This window comes from Arachis hypogaea, chromosome 14 (assembly GCF_003086295.3).
Source record: "Arachis hypogaea cultivar Tifrunner chromosome 14, arahy.Tifrunner.gnm2.J5K5, whole genome shotgun sequence".
NCBI classification, from domain to species: Eukaryota; Viridiplantae; Streptophyta; class Magnoliopsida; order Fabales; family Fabaceae; genus Arachis; species Arachis hypogaea.
In genome coordinates, this window is record NC_092049.1 from 86,220 (window position 1) to 106,294 (window position 20,075).

The 20,075-nt window shown below is 33.6% G+C and overlaps 2 protein-coding genes across 2 annotated transcripts; one reads left to right on the forward strand and one right to left on the reverse strand.

The window, feature by feature from the left end:
• Positions 1-511: 511 nt before the first annotated feature.
• Positions 512-4,310, forward strand: LOC112740738 (uncharacterized). The gene is made up of 6 exons (XM_025789333.3): positions 512-1,822; positions 2,523-2,620; positions 3,232-3,256; positions 3,546-3,666; positions 3,757-3,891; positions 4,071-4,310. Exons 1-6 carry the CDS (start codon positions 1,300-1,302, stop codon positions 4,273-4,275), a joined length of 1,107 nt encoding a protein of 368 aa, XP_025645118.1. The 5' UTR covers positions 512-1,299; the 3' UTR covers positions 4,276-4,310.
• A 664-nt stretch (positions 4,311-4,974) lies between these two features.
• On the reverse strand, positions 4,975-13,898 carry LOC112740737 (alpha-aminoadipic semialdehyde synthase). Its single transcript, XM_025789331.3, has 25 exons — positions 13,618-13,898; positions 13,125-13,387; positions 12,793-12,879; positions 12,519-12,648; positions 12,240-12,413; positions 11,958-12,040; positions 11,522-11,632; positions 11,171-11,246; positions 10,899-11,070; positions 10,391-10,490; positions 10,126-10,295; positions 9,927-9,984; positions 9,687-9,827; positions 8,975-9,322; positions 8,779-8,859; positions 8,470-8,535; positions 8,040-8,157; positions 7,551-7,680; positions 7,044-7,123; positions 6,695-6,853; positions 6,278-6,515; positions 6,097-6,205; positions 5,795-5,956; positions 5,645-5,714; positions 4,975-5,328 (listed from the first exon to the last, which is right to left on the reverse strand). Exons 2-25 carry the CDS (start codon positions 13,362-13,364, stop codon positions 5,276-5,278), a joined length of 3,156 nt encoding a protein of 1,051 aa, XP_025645116.1. The 5' UTR covers positions 13,365-13,387; positions 13,618-13,898; the 3' UTR covers positions 4,975-5,275.
• Between the last annotated feature and the right edge of the window lie 6,177 nt (positions 13,899-20,075).

Here is a 20,075-nt window from a genome sequence, read left to right on the forward strand (position 1 = left end):
ACATATTAGTGGATGTTTCTTTTTGTAGTATGCAGATGTTTTTTGGTGCACTACGAAGACGCAATGGCAGTTCACACGACGACACAACGACAACCGCTCGAGTCCTTGCAGCGAAGACATGACCATCCGCGAAAATTTCCTCTAGCGGCAATGCGTGCGGCGCACTGCACGACAGGAGTTGGGGCACTTCGACAAGCGGGGATGCAAAAATCTGCATGAACGAAAATGCTGACACGATGGAAAGGAACGTAGATACTATTATAGACGGTGATTATGGGGTTACTTTATATAATATTTATTATTTAAAATTGGTTTAATATTAATTATTTACATTTTAATTTTAAAAAGAATTTAAAATTAATAATTATTAAATAGAATTGTTTAAGTTAGATGATTTAAGAGTTGTCCCTATATTTTTTTTATTTTAAAATTGTTAATAGTAAAGCACTAAAGATCGAGGGTAGGATCATATATAGTTCTGCGAACATTTTCAACTATAATTGTAGAGAAAGGGGATCTTCGAAAATTATGCCCTAACTCTCGCATTAACCTCCAATTGCTGGAAGTCTGAAAAAAGATATAATTTTTATTGGATTAACTTTGGTGATCACCTGTATATGACAGTTAGACGCGCTGTCACAAAAACCTAAATCCAATGCCTTATTATTTCCACTTCAGGAAAACCACAATCCAAGTAATTATTAACACTGCGGAGAGGCTGAAGAAGAAAAACCACGGCTCTGCATAGATCTTTCCTTTATCTTTGTTTCAATGCATATTCGATCCAGAGGTTCCAGCATCTTCTTCAATTCCCTTCTCAACCTCAACGAAATTTTCTCAGCTTTTCCGTCATTTTGTTGCTCACTGATTCTTCCCGGTCAAAGCTACCCACGAATCGGGTCTTTCTTTATTTGATCCGAAGCATAGAAAGATTTTTTTGTATGTTTTAAAAATATTATTTTAATCAACAACCCTAAACTCCCATTTTCCGGGTGTCTCAGATTGGCTAGGGTTCGATATTCATTTCTTCCTTTAAAAAACAATTAGGTGTTTATGTTGTTTGTGGTAGGAGGAGGATAAAGACAATAGATACCCCTTTGTCTCCGCCTGAGATTGACTGATAAAAGGTTGGTCCTTGATGATTGCAGTATTCGACCCCAATTGGCCCTCACTCTTTTTCAAAACGGAATATTGCCTTTTTCGCTGTCAATTCTATCTGTTTTTGTTCATTCATTTTATTCTTTGTTTGCTTCTTAATGGTAATGCGAGAGTTCCAGGGAAAGATTCTGGTTTTATATTATGTTTAAATTAAAGAACAGCGAATTCCCTGTGCGCTTCTTGTTTCAGCAAGCTCTGTATAATAAGAACCAAAATCACCATAAAATTCTCATGGCTTATTTGGCTGGTTACGATCCTTGTTCCCACTTGAGCAAGAGCTTTTCCCATTACCATTCTCTTCCTTCTTCTTCTGATCGTGGCAGCTACTTGTCTTTCCCATTTCTCCCAAATCTTGTTTATGCCAATGTTTTTGGGGTTGGCAGAAGCAACGGTTTTAGTCTTAGAGGTTGTAGCTTTGACACTAGTGGTGGTAGCAGTAATAGGAATGATAAAATTGTTGTGAAAGCGAATGCGAGGCCGCGCATTGTGGCTCGTCCTTTACAGCCTTTTTTGGCTGATTTTGAGCAAGGGAATTCTGTGAGGAGTGATGGCCTTGATACTACTCTCATTGGTGCATCGACTAATGGAACTCCTACTAAGCTTGTTTCATACCGTGATCATCATTTGTCCCAGAAAGTTGTTGTTGCTGTTGATGTTGATGAGGGTATGTGAAGCATATGTATGCATGTGGAATTTGCTATTTGAGTTTTCACTACGTGAATTATTAATTGCTAGTGCAGAATCTTGACTACCTTCCAATTTAAATATGTATATCTGTTTAAATATGCAAGGCGTAATGCTGTGCTGGATGTCTTTGTCTTTTCTTATGTTTTTATTATTTTCGAAAGATGATTGAAGAATTAAGTCAAATTACCTCCCTTGGTGCATGAAACGGTCAGAATATCATGCATAGTTCAAAGCTACAAGTATCTCTTAAATGTATATTTGTTTAAATGATGCTTGGTCAATGTATGAGTGGAACATTCTTTCTGCAACTCTCTCTCTCTCTCTCTCTCTCTCTCTCTCTCTCTCTCTCTCTCTCTCTCTCTCTCTCTCTCTCTCTCTCTCTCTGTGTGTGTGTGTGTGTGTGTGTGTGTGTGTGTGTGTGTGTGGTGTTAGATGCTAATTTGAATAGTTATCGGAAATCTTAGAAATGTGTAGAGGCTGGAGATTGAAAAATGATGCAAGCAGAGAAATTTCTTGTATCACTGGAAAACCCCTATAATTCCCGTGGTGTTTGATGATAGTCTGCAGTTTTCTTTTCTCACTTCCTTATTATGCTGAACTATATGATTATTCACTTTTGCTATCTCTGGTGCATATTCTTTTCATCTGTTTTTTTTTTTCTTAATTATTATAAGCAGTATTAGGGAACTTTGTGTCAGCTCTCAACAAGTTCATTGCTGATCGGTATTCATCAAGTTATTCAGTTTCTGAGTATCACGTCTATGAGTTTTGCAAGGTATCATTTGTTGCCTGCTCTGGCAATTCTGTACACATTCATTTCAAGTACTTAAACCCTGGAATTATTTATAGTTTTAAATTAACATCAATTGAGTACAATTTGTATGTTCTTCCATATGCTCTTTTTTTGTTCCCTATATTCACCCGCGTTGTTTCTTTTAAATATAAAATATGATGTTGCACTGAAATTATAATGTAGCATTGTTTCTTTTCAACACTAGTATTGCGTGAATTCCTACCTCCTGATATCAGGATTATTTGCGGGTACTTCATTTTGCTTTGGCGTTAATCTTCCAATGCGTAGTGTCATGTAACCCACCATTGTATGCTTGGGTTTCTTATAATTTGGGGTGATCTGATCTCTCTCTTTCAGTTCCTTGTCGTATCAATTTGCCAACAGCCAATTTTCCCAACATATATTGGGTAGGGAATTCTTCTTTGCACGAGAGGGATCATTATTTTGATTGTACCCTTCAGTGCTATTAAAATAAGAAGTCACTGATGAAACTGTGTCTTCTTCTATGGCATTTAATCCATATGTTACCATGAACTTGTGCATTTTCCTGACTTCCTACGTGGACTCTGATGCACTCTTCATTTTTGTTTCAGATATGGAACTGTTCACGTGACGAAGGTATTATGCTATGAACAGTTTTTGCTACTCCATTTCTTATGAAAACTTGTGGATAAGAACATTTTTTCCTTCCCATAAATTTTTGCCAAGGTTCATGTATCATCTCTTGAGATCAGATCCCGTGTAAATCCGATTCTTAAGTGACTCATTCTGTTAGTTTTGGTTTCTAGATTGGCAATTTTTTGTTGAAGCAAGCCTAAATTCTGAGGCTTATCATACATTGCAGTCCTGATATGGCTAGTGAAATTTTTTTATGCTTCATGATGACTAATGCAGTTGTTTTCTGCAGCTGATATGCGTGTGCATGAGTTTTTTAAGACACCATATTTCAAGACAGGGATCCACCCTCTCCCAGGTGCTCAGAAGGCTATTCAGAAGTTATCAAGATTCTGTAGCCTATCAGTTGTAACGTATGTTTTTGGCATTGGACATTGTTCAAGCTGTCAAGGACTCTTGTCAGTATCAACTAACTTGTGCTTTTATTCTTTCTTGATGTTTAGATCACGACAGAATGTGATTAAGGATCACACAATTCAGTGGATTGAGAAAAATTTTCCTGGATTGTTTCATGAGATTCACTTTGGTAACCACTTCGCTCTTGATGGAGTTTCAAGACCAAAGTCAGAGATTTGTAGGTATACCCTTTAATCCCTTCACTTTTTCTTACCCCAAGGTTTGGATCTTTCCTTTAGCTGAAGCTGGAGATATCCAAGAGATTAAACAGGAAAATATCCGAATTCTCTTCTTCCCGTCTCAAGACGGAAGTGTTTATGATGTCCTACTTCGTAATTTCCTGTTGTACTGCCATTGACAGATCTCTAAATGCTAAAGTTCTTATTGATGATAACCCAAGATATGCCCTAGAATGTGCCGAAGCTGGAATTAGAGTTTTACTTTTTGATTATGAAAATTCATATCCTTGGGCCAAGAATGAGTCTGTTGATCAACACCCCTTGGTGACCAAGGTCAAGAACTGGGGAGAAGTGGAACAACAATTGCTGTCATTGATATCTTCATAATAACATAAAATTCCTAAAGCAAGGACTTGTGGAGACCAATTCTGTGTGAAGTGCTGGACTAATTCTTGCCTGATATATATATATATATATATATATATATATATATATATATATATATATATATATATATATATATATAGCAGCCTAAAATATACCCCAACTAGAGGGTTATGGCCATAGCATAGGTTGAGGTTGAATAACTATTAAGTGATGAGATTGTATTCTTTTTCCCATTTTGAACAATGAAGAGTGAAACAGGTAGTTGTTCATTATAGTGGAAATTCTCATTACCTTACGATATGGATAACTAGGGAAGCCTTGAATGCAGAAGTGAACTTTCAAGTATAGGGTACTACTATAATTAAGGTTCCATGTTGACCATAAAATTGTAAGAGATCTAATGTTGGATAATGGTGATAAATGGAATAATACGCATTTGTCTTCATTAAAATCTTGGCTCTCTTCTACGTATGCCATATTATCTTTTTGGGATACAACCAACCATGTTCCTTTTGAAGTGGGTATTGCAGCATTGTGGTATGTTCACGTGGCTGACTCCATGCATGACTTGTTCTTTTGTACAAGTTCATTTACTTACGGAAATTATTTTAGTTCTGACCAAATACATACTATACCTTAATCCGTGTAATGACTTTAAAATCCGTAACAAGAATGCATAAGCTATAAATGTTCAATTAATTTTGCTGCTGTTAAAATGAGAATCTGCTTGTACAATGCTTTTATTTTCTTCCAGTTAGGCTCAGAAGCTGGTTTACATAGTTCATTTCTGACATTTGTTTTATACAATGGCAGTGCTAATAGTTGTTATGCCAGAAATGCAGTGATTATTATAGTTGAAGTTATTTACATCATAAATTGAACAGTATATGATGAGTCCTTTTATATAAAAAGAGTGACATTTTAGTAATAAGTTTTAGAAATAATCATATATGGGGAGGGGAGGAGGGGGAGGGGGTCCATCAAACACCTACTCCAGATATTACTCGTTCTTCTCAATCAAGTTGATGCCGTAAGCCTCTATAGTATCCAGCGCTGTAAAGGTCACAAACAAGCATTATAAGTGTTAACATTTGCAATGTATGGCGTTCGAATTTTTATTTCTATTTTTATTCTTTTTTCCATCTTACCTGATGCAAAATCCTTCTCAAAAGAGAATAATGAAAAAGAAGTGAATACAAGAAAAAATTTATTTAGTCCATTAAAAAGGATTGCCTAATTGATTGTTGCAATTGGTGGCTGGTTTTGCTGATAACTATGGTGGTGGTTGAAGTTGTCCTTACGTGCAACATTTATATGTATGCCAGAGGAAAATAAAAAAGAAAAAGAAAAAAAATAATCATCCGATCACCTGGAATGTATACTTCAGGTTCCAAAGGCCTTAAGACACCTCTAGTCTGAATTTTCTTTGTCAGTAGAAGCTGCAAAAACCATATATAATTAACTCACCAACAACGTTTATTTTAGTAACATGAAAGACCAAGAATGATGCGGAGAGTACCAGCGCTCCAATTGCTACCGGAATACCAACAGTAAGGGCCATGGCACTTGTTGTTTTGCCATTGACAGTCTTACCAAATTCAAGCAAAGTTGCTCTGTGTTTCTTGGTAATTTGACTCTCCGGGTATTCTACCTCCACTTCATGGTATAAAAGCACCATATCCTGATTACAAATCAGATATTAATGTCTATGGTTATTTGCCGATGCATTTATTCATGTTGGTAAACAACACTTGGTTCTTCTTAATGGCAGATGAACTTGGGAGACTCAAATGCCGGAAATACGAACTAACAGAAGTATACCTTCTCTGTACCGGCATAGGATAACCTCTCTTCCATGCGGAAACATGCAACGTCAAATGCACTTTGGCAGGAAGTTGGGATTTCTTCTTGCTCAAGAAGTCCTAAGGATCTATATACAAAAAGATAGGTGAAAATGAAAATCTTTCAAATGAAAAGATAAATAGAGGTATAGAAAACTTACATGAGTGTTTTTGCTGTATTCATTGCAGTACTTTGTTCTTTGCAATGTCCTAGTGTTAATATCCTTTCCATAATTTCCTTCTCTCCTATCATTGGTTCTTCTGGATCTTCACTTGCAACATCTAGAAGTTTGAGCAAGAATTTTCTGAAAGTCGGTCTCTTTTCATTCTTCAACAAGGGATGAGTTTCATTGTTAAAGAAACCAATCCTAGAGAGTGTTCCCATGATCTGGCTGAAACCTGTACCTCAAGCTACCATAAATAAGTTCCAGAAAGACGAGCGAACAATTTACATGCTTAAAACACACTGAAAGCAGATTGGTTAATTTCATTTTGGAGACAGGACTGGTTCACCAAAAACTTACTAATGCAGTTTAAACACATTTTTTATTGAAACATCGAACATATATAAACCATGCCTTCATAGCGGAGGGTTCCACGGAAAATGGTGGATGCTTCAGATCCTATGCCATATAAATCCCCATAAAGTAGAGAGTTACGATTTGGGAGACATTCCAAAGCAAAAGCAGGAAAGTCAGCTATCCTTATTCTTGTAGCTGAATCATAAATACTGTCCCCTGTTCCAAAACAAAGCAGATGAAATCTTTATAAGCTAGGCTTCTCTAGGGATAATTCCAAGCATGTTGTTATTTGCCATGCATGAATACAGATTACAAAATCATTTGAAGACAAAAGAAAAATGAAGATAGAAAATACATCCTGTTTGTTGCTTTCTTGAAATTTTAACCCAACTTACTAAAATCTTACCATCAATGTGTATAGTTTCACCACAGTATTTGTAGGTTGCAGGATTTCTCCCAGCTCGGATAGCCCCTACAGGACTCCAGCTGACATAATTGATAATCAGTGAGTTCTTATGGCAACAATCATAAAATATTTCAACTACATTAAGAAGAGCAAGTTGTACTGCCGAGTTGAAAGCAAATACAAAAGTAGGTAGATTTAGAAGAACTTTTCTTTTTGGAAACATAGACTAACAGATACATGCCTCCTCTTGATCAAATCTAATTGAATCCATAATTGGTCATGTAAGTATTTACTCAAAAAGAGAGAATTCCCCAATTGTTAAACATTTTGCCACAACAACCATGTTATGAAGCTATTGATTAATAAGCCGTCTTTCTCAAGTCATTAATGCAGCAAACTAACATGTTCTTTTGACTAATTGTTTATCAAACCAGCCAGCTCTGAAAATACCAAAAATGTAGTTTTTATTTCTAAACCATGATGGTAAAAGACATTAAAAAAAAGTACCTAAATTTATATGCTAATGGATTGTTAGCAGCATCAGGAGATGGAAGTCCACCACAGTGAGAAATGAAAGACTTAATTTTCCCCTTCCGCATATGTGCTTCATTGATCATTTTCATTGCCATCATGTGATCTGGATCACCAGCCATATAATAAGAAATTCTGCGTATAGCTAGAGATATTTTCAAGCATCTAGAATTTTCAGTAACTTGTTTCGGCCAATGAGTTAAGACAAAAACAAGTGAACAATTAGTTGTGAAGGGATGATTTTTTATGACATATGCAATCTAGACGAAGCATTTATAATGACTTCTCTTGCAATCTTCTCAGGAAATAAGCTTATACAATAACTAAATTGGTGCAATGCCATGATCATAAATTCAAGGAATATTTCTCTCACAAGTGAAAACAAAAATTTAAACAGTTATTTATACCATGTATATCAACATAAAAGCACTAGTTTACAACTTCAATTATCAGAACAGATCTAACCTATTCCTGGATCCAATCCCATCTCCCCCAGGATAGTAATACCAGCATCTTTAGCCTTATCATTTAGCATTGACATTGAGCTATCAACATAGCTAGCAGTGACAAGATGCTTCTTCAGCTGCATCAAAAGACACATTAATTTACTCAGGTGGAAGCCTAGAACAAGGAGAGAATAATTATTTGCTAGAACTACACTTAAGAGGATTAACACAAAAAATAAATGTTTCTTCTAGATTCTGCCCAGAGACTTATGTATAAAGCAGTGGATCACAGTGGAAAAGATTTCCTAACATTACTTCTATTGTTGCCTTATCATCTGTTATACGCATGCTTTATCTAAAAGCTGCATAGTTTTATTTCTTTCTTCTGAAAACAATACATAGTATTCCAGTTCAATCTTGAATAGTTAACATAAAATACTGTAAATCACCTCAATGCAAGCATTTGCAACATTAATGTGACAACTAGCAGGGAGCAAGCTTATAACAACATCAACCTGCAGACATATATAAAGAAAAAATGTCAAGGTTAATCCGCCATCAAATACCCCCAAGAACACAAAATAGATATCGATGTGTAAAATCCTAAAATCCTAGTCTTCATTGACACATCAGAAAGCAATATTTAGAAATTTAAAGCTGCTTTTTCCAGCCAACTGCCATTTCAATCTCTTGTAAGAATCTCTCTTAAAGAATCAATTAAGATAACTGCATAATTATTTCCAAAATGACAATTATACCTGTGAAACATATTTATAAAGATTTTCATGATCCATCACATCAAGCTGAACTCCTCTTACATTTGGGATGCCTTTAACAATCTGCACTGATATTCTGATATCAGATCAACTATTCTTATGCAAAAACCAGTTCTGCTTCAATAATAGAACTAATGCAAAGGTAAATATTTTAGTAGGAAATAAAAGAAAAAAGAACCTGTTCTGCATCCTTCAGGTAGAGAGATCCGAGAATGACTTCAACTTCAGTTAGATCCTCAAAATCATCTTCAAGCAATGTCTTATACCATTGGCTGGATGAAATTCTTCCAATTGATGATAACACTTCGGCAGCTGGTTGACAGACCCTACCAGCACCAAGAATTAAAACTGCTGCCTTCTTTTTTGAGTCAGGCACCTTATTTATGCCATTCTCTTTTACTTCACCAAGCCTAAGTGAAATTTTGCTTGGATCTTGATTTAAAAATCCATGATCTTCATTAGGATTAGCAAGAGATGTTAGAGAATCAATTATTTGATCCAGAACAGCCTTATCATCTGCTCCAACCTGTTGAAAACCAATCACATTAATGCATCATTAATCAATACAGTTGACTAGTTTTATGTAACAATGGTAAGCCAAATGATATTTTCACCCAAAAAAGGCTACTCCAGGCATCGGCCTCTGGCCTTACTAGGTCCGCAACGGCCATGCCAATGACACAGAAAGAGGCATAGCAAAAGTCTAGAGAAATTAGACAGATTAAAATTTCAGTGTTCCATTTAGACTCAATGAGTGAAAAAACTAGATTTTCTTAAAGAAGAAATGAAATTACTCAGTACTACACTTCATAAAAAAGAACAGATTTGTGGGGGATATGTGAACTAAAGTACTAAACATATTTCGGTTTTTGAAATAGACAACCACTTACTTCAAGTTCTGAGGATGATATGTCATCAGCACACTGACCAACATGGCATTTAACTAAGTGGAAGGAGCCTCCTGCAGCTTCAATAGTATCTAAGGCCTCATTTATCAGAAATTTATCAAATAGGTGACCAGTCAGAGATATCTGCCAGTTACATTCAGTGTTCTTCATCAGACTATCAACTGCACACATTAATATGGAATGTACAACAAATGAATAGTAAAATGAAGCTCAGGAACAGACCAATATATTGTATCTCCTTTTCCTAGATAAAGAATCTGCTAGGTTGTCTGATACTTCCCTACAAGTCAAAAGACAGTGTATACATTAACTAAAAATAAAAATAAAATGGGGGCAAAAACCCAATCAAGTGATTGGAAAGGATAATTTTTACAAGCTTAAAGAAACACGAAAAAGAATGAAATATAGATCAGACACATACTCTGGTGATTCAGATTTCCGCATGCGGGGGATATATTCAAATAAAGGGGTTAGGGCACCTCCATATGCTATGCAAGCTCTCCTTAGGTGAGGTGGCAGGCTTGTAATGTCTGAAGTAGAAGCCAAATTTACGACAAATCGGGACAGTATGTTTCCAAAATGTTGGGAAGCCTAACCATAGTGGAATCGCATATTCAATCATTTCTTGAACTAAAGTATTCTTTATTGAATGAAATAAGGGAATTAGAAAATGAGAAGGCATCCACCTCTACTGCGAATTCTGTTGGAAGAATGTCAACAGCTAAACATAACACACCATTCCCCTCCAAGTCATCATCATGGTAGGAATTCTTTAGGGGATCATATCTAACAACAATGTTAAACAGAGAAATTTAAAAAACAAATGCAACTTGTAAATGTTTGGAGTTGACTTGAGTTTGGGAGGTGTATTGCAGCTATAAGACAGAAATTTGATGCTTTACATTCAAGAATAGAAAGGTTACTTTGACAAAGAACCTTTGGTTCTTTTCTGCTTTTTGGTAATCTTTTCTGTTTTTATCTTATTTTCTGGAACAGAAGAAAAATTCATGAAATGAATTTCATGAACATTATGACAACTCTGCAAAGTGCTCAACAATTAAATCTTGAGTGACTCTAAAGCATAACTATTATCACTTTCAAAAATAGATTCCATGGCAAATACTAGTATATGAAAATAAAATAAGTGACTTGCCTAAACTAGTGGGATGATTCAAATTTTTAACAAAAGTATACCTGAAGAAGGGTGAATCAATTGAGGTAGTTCGGTTAACAAACTCTAATGAGCCCCCTATATCACACGTTATGTCTGCTATTCCAACAAGTGGGCACCCCTTTCTTATTAAATCTTTAGTCTGTTCAGTGCTCAACAAACGGGGAAATCTCTGCTCCCAATACATGCAGTTGACTAAGATAGGTAAATGTGAGTAATAGTGCTTCTTAAGAAAAATCAATTCATCAACAAGCATTTGACGCCAAATATGGGTGGTAAGCATGATGGGACCTACCAATAACAGATGCATATGGTGCTACTTTTTCATGGAAAATTGGATTGTAATGTTCAGGATGTGCATAGTAGTCTGCCTGAAATAATCAAATAAGGAAAGGACACTAGATAAATATCTCAACCCCTGTTTTTAACGTATAAAGATCAGTGTTGTTAAATCAACTAAATAAGATTGAGAAGGTACAATAAAAATCAACAGAACGGTTAAAATAAATAAATAAGATAAGATAAAATTGTTACATTTACATTAAGCTAAAAAATAGAATCTAGGGATACTAATGCGGATTGCAGAGTATGAATGAAAAGAAATTAATATAAAATTCCAGAATTCATACTCGAGCAACTAACTCACCTTGTCAAACACTTTAGTTGGATCTTTGGGCTCAACAATGTCTTTGGCAGTCACAATACAGCCATAAACTTGGAAAACTCTTTTTGATGGACGGTGCAAGTGATCAGCATCCTAAAAAAGAATGTGCATGTGAGACAGCACCGAACTTATGTTACGAATGTGAAAAGCAACATGAAAAATGACAACATTCTATCTATTTACTGATCTAATCAAATTGATATATGAGGATGAATGCTATCATACCAATTTCTAAGCTCAAACATTATAAACTTTAATACCATATTGAAATTCTGTTTAAATTATAGGGATTGAATGGAAAGGGTAAAAGGAGAAAGGAAATAATATCTTTTTCAGTGAAAAGGCAATGAATAATCAGCACGCTGTGAAATGAAACACTGAACTACTACTCCTATTTGTGACTATAAGGAAAACTTACCGCTTCATGTAGGTTGCTTAGTTTACTTGGATCTACGAAGGTATGAGGAAGAAGCTTAAATATCTCCTGTGCTCCCAAACAAACTACAGAAAAGAAAGAGTTCAATAGTCAATATAAGAGTCACATTTCCAAATTAGTTAGGTACAAGTAGGCAAGACTTTTAAGAAATCATTAGTCCATTAATACACAGAGAAACATAATTAACATTTTGCATCATGTATGCTTATGAGAGGATAAGCCAAAATGCAAGGGCGGAGTATCATTTCAACATAGGAGCTGTACCATTTCCTGAACCAGTGAATACAAAAACTAGGGGACAGATTCCCAGTGGCAATCCCTGGGTTGCAATTTCTTCACCAATAGAAATCACAGCAGCTTTAGCAGCAGCCAACGAAGGGTACATGTAGGATGATCCCAATGATAAGAAAGGTGTTGAGTATCCAAGACTCAAGAACCCTGAGATATAAGAACAGAACAGACAATATGATATTAAGTTCACTAGGTGAAGACATTGAATTTGTAAATACTAGAATTGAAGTGTTAGGATTAGAAGAAACATACGCTGTCCTAATCCGCGTAAGAAGTCAATCATTCCAGCCCTACCAGCGAAATTCCCAAATGCAAGTAACCTCTTCCCATTATCCCCAGTAATTAACTCATAGTCATATAAGGATGCTCTCTCAGTTAGGATCTACAACAATTGTTTTTTTTTTTTGGGGGGGGGGGGGGGGGGGACAACAAAAATAAGTCATAAGTACTAGAAAGAAAACCACCGCCACAAAATTCTGAAATTCAGAGCCACATTCAACTTGAAGAATTAGATATCATAATATACCTTGTCCAGCAAAGGCATGTTTTCTTTCTGTGCTTTATGGGTATGGGAGAAGAAGGCATAAGCTCTGTCGGGTAAAATCATCTCTAGCTGCACAAAAAACACATTCCAAAATTGCAGCACATAATTCTTATCAGTATCTGAATCTTATTACTAATAATCCAGCTCGAAGTTCGTGGTTGCCCCTCTCACCATGATTTTTTCATATCTTTTCCAAGACCAGATCGAAGAGATCTAACGAGGCCTTAATCTTTTAGACCAACTCAATGTTGATAATGACAAGTTCATAGCACATGCAAAACAATAATTAGAAAATAATGCAAGTTGAATTTGACCTTAGGTTGCTTGATGCCAAGGATGAGGCCACATTGTGACAAATCGTGTGAAATCTCACAGCCAACTTCTTCATATAGAGCATCATGGTGGATTCTCTTTGTGCTTGGCTGCACGATGATTCGAGACACACCACCACCGCCATGAAGTAATCTTGCACAGTGTGTTGGAGTCAACGGTGCCCTTCTCTCCCATTTGTTCACGGACTCAGCTAGGATCCCAACAACACCGTTCCCAAGCATTCTCCTTTCAAAGATCCTTCTACCTGCAATATAATCGTATCATATGTCAAATTCAATTGTGAATTATTCCAACCCAACAACAACAAATATTCATTCCCAGCAGCATTAATTAACTCAAACACAGCAACTACCACCACCTTAACAAAAAGTAAAATTCAAACTTCAACTAAGATGACAGAAAGAAGAGGGAGTGATCATATAACAGAGAAGCGAAGAGAGAACTAGAATGGATAACAGAATGAAGGACACGTACGTTTTCACTGCAGTTCAGTTCCTTCTTTCTGTTTCCTACGAAAGAATCAGTTGCTCTGGGAATTGTGTATATATATGTCAGCTTAGTTCAATCTTAATTATATTAAATAATACTATATTATCAAAATAGTTGAAATTTGGGTAATTTGGTCTACAAACGTGAACGATGAGGTGGTAAGATAAGTGCTCATAACATTGGCATGGCACTGATCAAAAGGAAAAGGAAAAGGAAAAGGAAAACGACAAGGCCGTGGTGGAACCCAATTGAAAGCGAAATGAGGTATCGATATTCCATCAAGATTCATATTATTCATAGTACTTGAAATGAAATAAAATAAAATAAAATAAAATATCAAAACTCAATAAAAATTTTGCTAATTTTTTTTATACGAAAAATATGTATTTTTTAAAAAATGTAATTATTTACAGGTGAATAAATTTTATAAATAAAAAATTAATATGCAAATATGTGTTAAACACGTATCATCATTTTAATAATAGATATATGTATTAATATTCTGATTCACACGTAAAATACGTATTAAATATATCTTTTATATATCTATAATATTATAATACGTTTTAAATATCTATATTAAACTAAAATATTATCTTCGTCTTCATATTAAATATAATTTCCATAAAATCACTTATTTTCATAGACATCTAATAAATTAAGTTTATCTATTCAACATTTCAACCCGATTCATTAAAGTCCACAATCAGTTGGAAATCCAAAGCAAATTAAATTATTCTAAACAGAAAATTAAATAATAAAATATGGTATGTTAAATTTTTTGTGACGATGCTTAATTAATTGAGATAAAATTTATTGTAAAAAGTACATATAATCCATAAATAACTGCTGTCAACAAATAGAAAAAGAAAAAGAAGGAAGGAATATATAGAAGGACTCCTTATGAAATTACAGTGAATAATAGAATAATTTATTTTTTAATTTATTGTAAAAGAAATAAAAGTACAATAATCGTAGAATTTTATCTAATTTAAATTAGTTAAATGTTAATTCACTCCTTCATTAAATAAATATTGAATATTTGAATTTTATCATATATATAATATTATATTGACTAATAATAACTTTTTAAATAAAATTTATATTTATGATAAATTAATTTTAAATATGTATGATTTTGAAGTATATATATCGTGGGAAATAAAAAAATAATCTTGCAGTTTTAGTTTGCTGTTTGCTCGGATAGTATACATATTTCACTCAACGAGTGTTTGCTACAATACTCGTATAAATAAAATAAGGAAAAGGATAGGGTACCAATATATTATCTGTCAACTTCTGCCAACTTTTATTTATAATTGTGTTTTATGGAAGTGTGTTTGTGGATGTGTCTAATAATTAATATATTTTAAATATATATATATAAAGAGACACATCCAGAAAATATATCTATAAAGACACTTCTATTAAACACAATTATAAAAAAGATATTTTTATTAGATACATCCACGAACACACTTCCATAAAACATAATTATAAATAAGAGTTGGCAGAAGTTGGTAGATATGATGTTGGTAACGTAGCGGAACCGATAAAATAATAATTATATTAAATATATACTAAAATTAATTATTATAATCAGTTATTAATAAAATATATATATTAAAATATAAATATATATTAAAAATAAAGTAAATAATATATATTTATACATAAATATATTAATAATTAATTTTAGTATATAAATAATATTTTATATAAAAATAATACATGAAAGATTTATGAATTTGACATAAATAAAATTAAGTTAATATATAATTACTCGAAAATGAAATAGTACACGTAACGTAACTATGATTTCACATGAGTTGTCAAATGGGATAAGGGTTGTGGTGCTATCTGCCTCCTTTTTAGGGACGGATATAGTGTCGTGACGTGCTTCATTCAGAAAGTTGCATGCCGTGTTGTTATAAGTTATACACACGCACATGTGATGGAGACCGTGCACTGCTGCAATCTTTCTTCGTTTTCATCTCGAAATTATGTTAATTATCCAACTAAAAATTGAGTAACAATCAACGATTACACCCTTTTGTAACCCTCCTCCCTCTTCCCCTTTTCTCTCTTTCTACATATTTGACACGATAATTAATAGAAAAGAATGTGACTATTAGTTGTTACGTACCTTGTGAGGTTTAAAAATGTTATTTATACATAAAAATTTATTTATATATAAATATATAGAGTTTAATTGATTTTTAATATATTTATATTTTAATAATATTTTATACTAATAATTAATTTTAATGACTAATTTTAATATACACATAACATAGTCGTTTTAATTTATATAATCAATATTTTCCAATTCCTTATTTTTAGTGTTTAATATTTTCTTGGTTAATGAAAAAATCTATTATATTATTAAAATTTGATTTTGTCAATTAATAGTATAATTGATGTGATATTATTAAGATGTTTTTTTTATTTATTTTATTTAATTAATTTAAATACTTTCTTTCTTTCTTTATTTATTTATTTAAATTAAAATAAATATTAAATTATTTAGTATTTTATTTGACTACATTAATTATATTAATTATTTTATTTGACTGAAATAAATGAATGAATTTTGTTTTAATATATATTTTTTATCTTATGTATTTTTTATTAATAATTTTTAAAAGCATTATAATTAATTATTTATTTGATTCGATCAAGATAAATATCAAATTAATAATATTTTGTTTAACTACATAAACTATTAACTATAACTAATTAATTACATGAATTATTTGATTTGATTAGAATAAATGAATTGATTTTATTTTAATCTATATTTAATTTTTTAATATATTTTAATTAATAATTTTTAAAAGTATTATTTACATAAATATTTATAAGATATTATTTACTTAACTTACGTTATTAAATCAATATGAAGACATCCAAAGGAATTTAAAGTTATGGGTCATTTAATGTGAATTTGATCTCTATTAATTTTATTTTATATATAATAATTTTTAATTACATACTATAATATATCAGGAATACGAGTTAGTTGAGTTAGGTTAGACTTAAATTTATACCTGACTTTATTCGCAATTCAATCTGTTCTACTCTCATCCTTATTTCAAAACCTTTTAAATCCTCTCCCTCTCCTCCCCCCAAAAAAAAGACTCCAGCCCACACACACCCCCCCCCCCAAAAAAAAAGAAAAAGACTCCAGCCCACACACACAAAACAACTTCCACCTCTTCTGGGTTAGGATGGCTTATTAGGCCCATGTTTCCCCAGCCTGCATCTACTACAAGGGGTACATCGCATATCCAAAAAAAAAAAACAGGGGGCTAAAATGCTAAATCTTAAAACACCCGTATCCAATTCAGTCATTTACAAATTTATACTTTTTTATTGACAATGGAATATATTAAATAATATATTTAGACAACAAAATTATTAATCATGAAGAAAGCAGAAAAGGGAGAAAGGAAAAAAAAACCCTGCGAAACAGGGGCATATCTGTCTCTTAAGATAATTTATTATTATTTTTTTTATTATTGATAACATGTATGTGTGTTTGTGTGTACATATTAGAAAATATTCACAAAATCGTCTTTGAAAATACTCCAATTTCTATTTTCATTTTCAAAATATAAATTTAATTAAAATTATCCTTAAAAAATGTAAAATAAATCACGTTAGTCCCTTCATTTATTCTGTCACTAACAATGTTAATTTTGTTGACGTGGTACGTTAGTTTTTTTTTGTCTTTTTGGTCATGGGCTGTGAAGTCCAAAAAACAGAAACAGAACCCTAACTACCTAGAACCCGACCCATTCGTATCCGCCCTAAAAATCCTTCTTCAACCTGTTTGAGTAACTTCGAGCCTCCATTCCCGTCTCGCTGCAACACAACCCCCGCAATGGTGGTTCTTCAAGCATTCCTTCAGAATTCTCAGTTGACAAGTCATAACATCTTTGAACTGTTTCCCAATACATTTGATAGCAAGTATTATGCTTGATAACTGATCGTTTGCTCCAATTCCCTCTTAACGGAAGATTCAGGTGAAGAATTTTCGAAAAATCTTTTCCATCAACTAACTTTCATCCTTATAACTCAACCATGAACTGTAAATAATGTTTTTGTTGTTATGCGTAGGAAATTGCTACAATAGAATCCTTTTTTTTTTTCCGTTGACTGTAAGTGCAAGCGATTGAAATATTGGGCCAAACTTTTTGGTGGGTAGCATTTTGGTCTATGGAGAATTTGAGGAAAATATAATTCTCTGGACGGTGGCACTGATTTGGACATTTTCAAAAAGTGATAGGGTCACTTTCATTAAAGATTAGGCATAACTTCATGGCTTTAATGTTTATTAAGTTTTTTACTTTAAAATTAAATATTAATTATTTATTTTTTGACAATTAGACACTAAAATTTTAAGTATTAATGTATCATAATAAATACCTAAATTCATAATATCACTGAATTAAGAGGATAAATTATTTAATCGTACATCTAGTTCTTGTGGAAAAGAACCTATATTTTACAGTGTGTCATCATTATATGCATAAAATCTTTTTGTAACTATCATAGTTGTTGCAAACATAACCCCTCTCCCATACATTTTTTTTTTTGGTAGAGTAAGAGATTCAGAATTTTGTAACATCATAGATAGATAGCATTTTGAGTGACACAGTATGGTTCAACCCTAACTCTCCTCCTCCATACTAGTTGCATTTTCAACGATCATAAACCAAACTGCATAGTTGGGTAAACTTAGAATAGCGGCTCTGCTTGTATGTTAGAATTATTTTCAGACGAGACACTTTAGTCTCCAACTAAAATTAATTATGTAGTTGGTCTCTAACAATAAATTTCGTCAGTCTCTTAGGTTATCTTTGCCCATTTTGTTCTATCAACTCCTAATGAAACTATCCTATGTGTCGCCTTAACTTTTTCTGTCAGATATTAAATGCCACGTGGACAAAAGGGACAAAATGGTCCATGCCCCCTTTGGGCAGAAACGATACTGTTCTCCCTCAATTTCCATTATATCTCGCATACCCTAACATTCATACTCTCCTTCTTCATCTTCACACTCTTCTTCTCCATCTTCTCTTTCCTCCTCTTCATCTCTAGGATCAAGCCATGGTATAACTGACACCTACCTCAATATGTCATGGACCACACACTTCTCAAACCTCTGGGACTGGTACACCCACCTCCTCTGCATTTCACCCACCGAAACCATTCACCTTTACGTCCTCGATAACACCATCACCTCCAATCCCAACAACGTCCACCACATCCTCAGGACCAAGTTACACAACTACCCCAAGGACACACTCTTCTCCACTCTCCTCGACGACCTTCTCGGCAACGTAATCTTCAACTCCGACGGCCATTCATAACGCTTCCATTGTAAGATGGCCAACCTCGAGCTCAGGAGCATCACCATTTGCTTCTATTCCCTCGATATCGTCAATCAAGATATCCAAATTAGGTTAATTCCTCTCCTCCAATTGATTTCTGGAAGGTAAGATAGATTGTTGGACATTCAAGACATCTAGAGAAGATTCTCCTTCGATGTCTTATACAAATTCTCATTTGGAATAGACTTCGAGTGCCTCATTCCTTCTCTCTGGGAGTCCAAGATGTCAGCAGAGCGAGCAATGTTGTCGTCACCGCTCATATGGAAGCTGAAGGAATTACTGGACATTGCTTTAAAGAAGAAGCTGGAGGAAGTGATAAGAGTGGTGGACAATGTGGTCATGGAGATGATAAGACAGAGGAGGAGGGGGATGGCGACACCAACGACGAGTCTCAACAAATCGGGCTTGCTATCTAGATCCATGGGATCTATCGAAGACGACAAGTACCTGAGAGACATGGTCATCAGTTTTCTGAGTATAAATTGAGTTGAGAACAAGTTGATAATTTTTCTTCTTGTGAGCATTAAAGTTGCAGAGTATGCATTTTGCAGCTTGAAGTTACAATGTTAGACTGTTAGGGTTATACGAGACATGATGAAAATTGGGAGAGAACGGCATTGTTTCTGTACAGTGGGGGGCAGAGACCATTTTGTCCTTTTTGTCCATGTGTCATTTAACGTCTGATGAAGAAAGTTAAGGCGATACATAGGACAGTTTCGTTAGAAGTTGACAGAGTAAAGTGGACCAATGACCCAAGTGAACAAAGTTAATTATTAATGATTAAAGTGTCTTATCCAAAATTTTTTGAGGACCAAAATACATAAATACTCTTATTACTAATTATACTAAACATAAATTATACAAATTATATTATAAATGTACATAATTATTTGTTCTAAATTAAAGAATTAAATTATTATATCATTAATTAATAATTTTATTCTAATATTAAATATTATAATTAAATGCATAGACTCTAATGATTGAGGGGTAAATATGTATGCATATTAATCTATTAAACAGAATTTTTAAATTTAATTTTGA

Bases quoted from the DNA above. Each gene is read 5' to 3' on its own strand.
- LOC112740737 (XM_025789331.3), bottom strand. From the start codon at position 13,364: ATGCTTGGGAACGGTGTTGTTGGGATCCTAGCTGAGTCCGTGAACAAA. The intron at 12,414-12,518 runs GTATGTTTCTTC...CTTATATCTCAG, and splicing joins CTTACGCGGATTAGGACAGC to GGTTCTTGAGTCTTGGATAC. The intron at 5,715-5,794 runs GTACTCTCCGCA...TGGTTTTTGCAG, and splicing joins CGGTAGCAATTGGAGCGCTG to CTTCTACTGACAAAGAAAAT.
- LOC112740738 (XM_025789333.3), top strand. From the start codon at position 1,300: ATGTTTAAATTAAAGAACAGCGAATTCCCTGTGCGCTTCTTGTTTCAG. The intron at 1,823-2,522 runs GTATGTGAAGCA...TATTATAAGCAG, and splicing joins TGCTGTTGATGTTGATGAGG to TATTAGGGAACTTTGTGTCA. The intron at 2,621-3,231 runs GTATCATTTGTT...TTTTTGTTTCAG, and splicing joins ACGTCTATGAGTTTTGCAAG to ATATGGAACTGTTCACGTGA.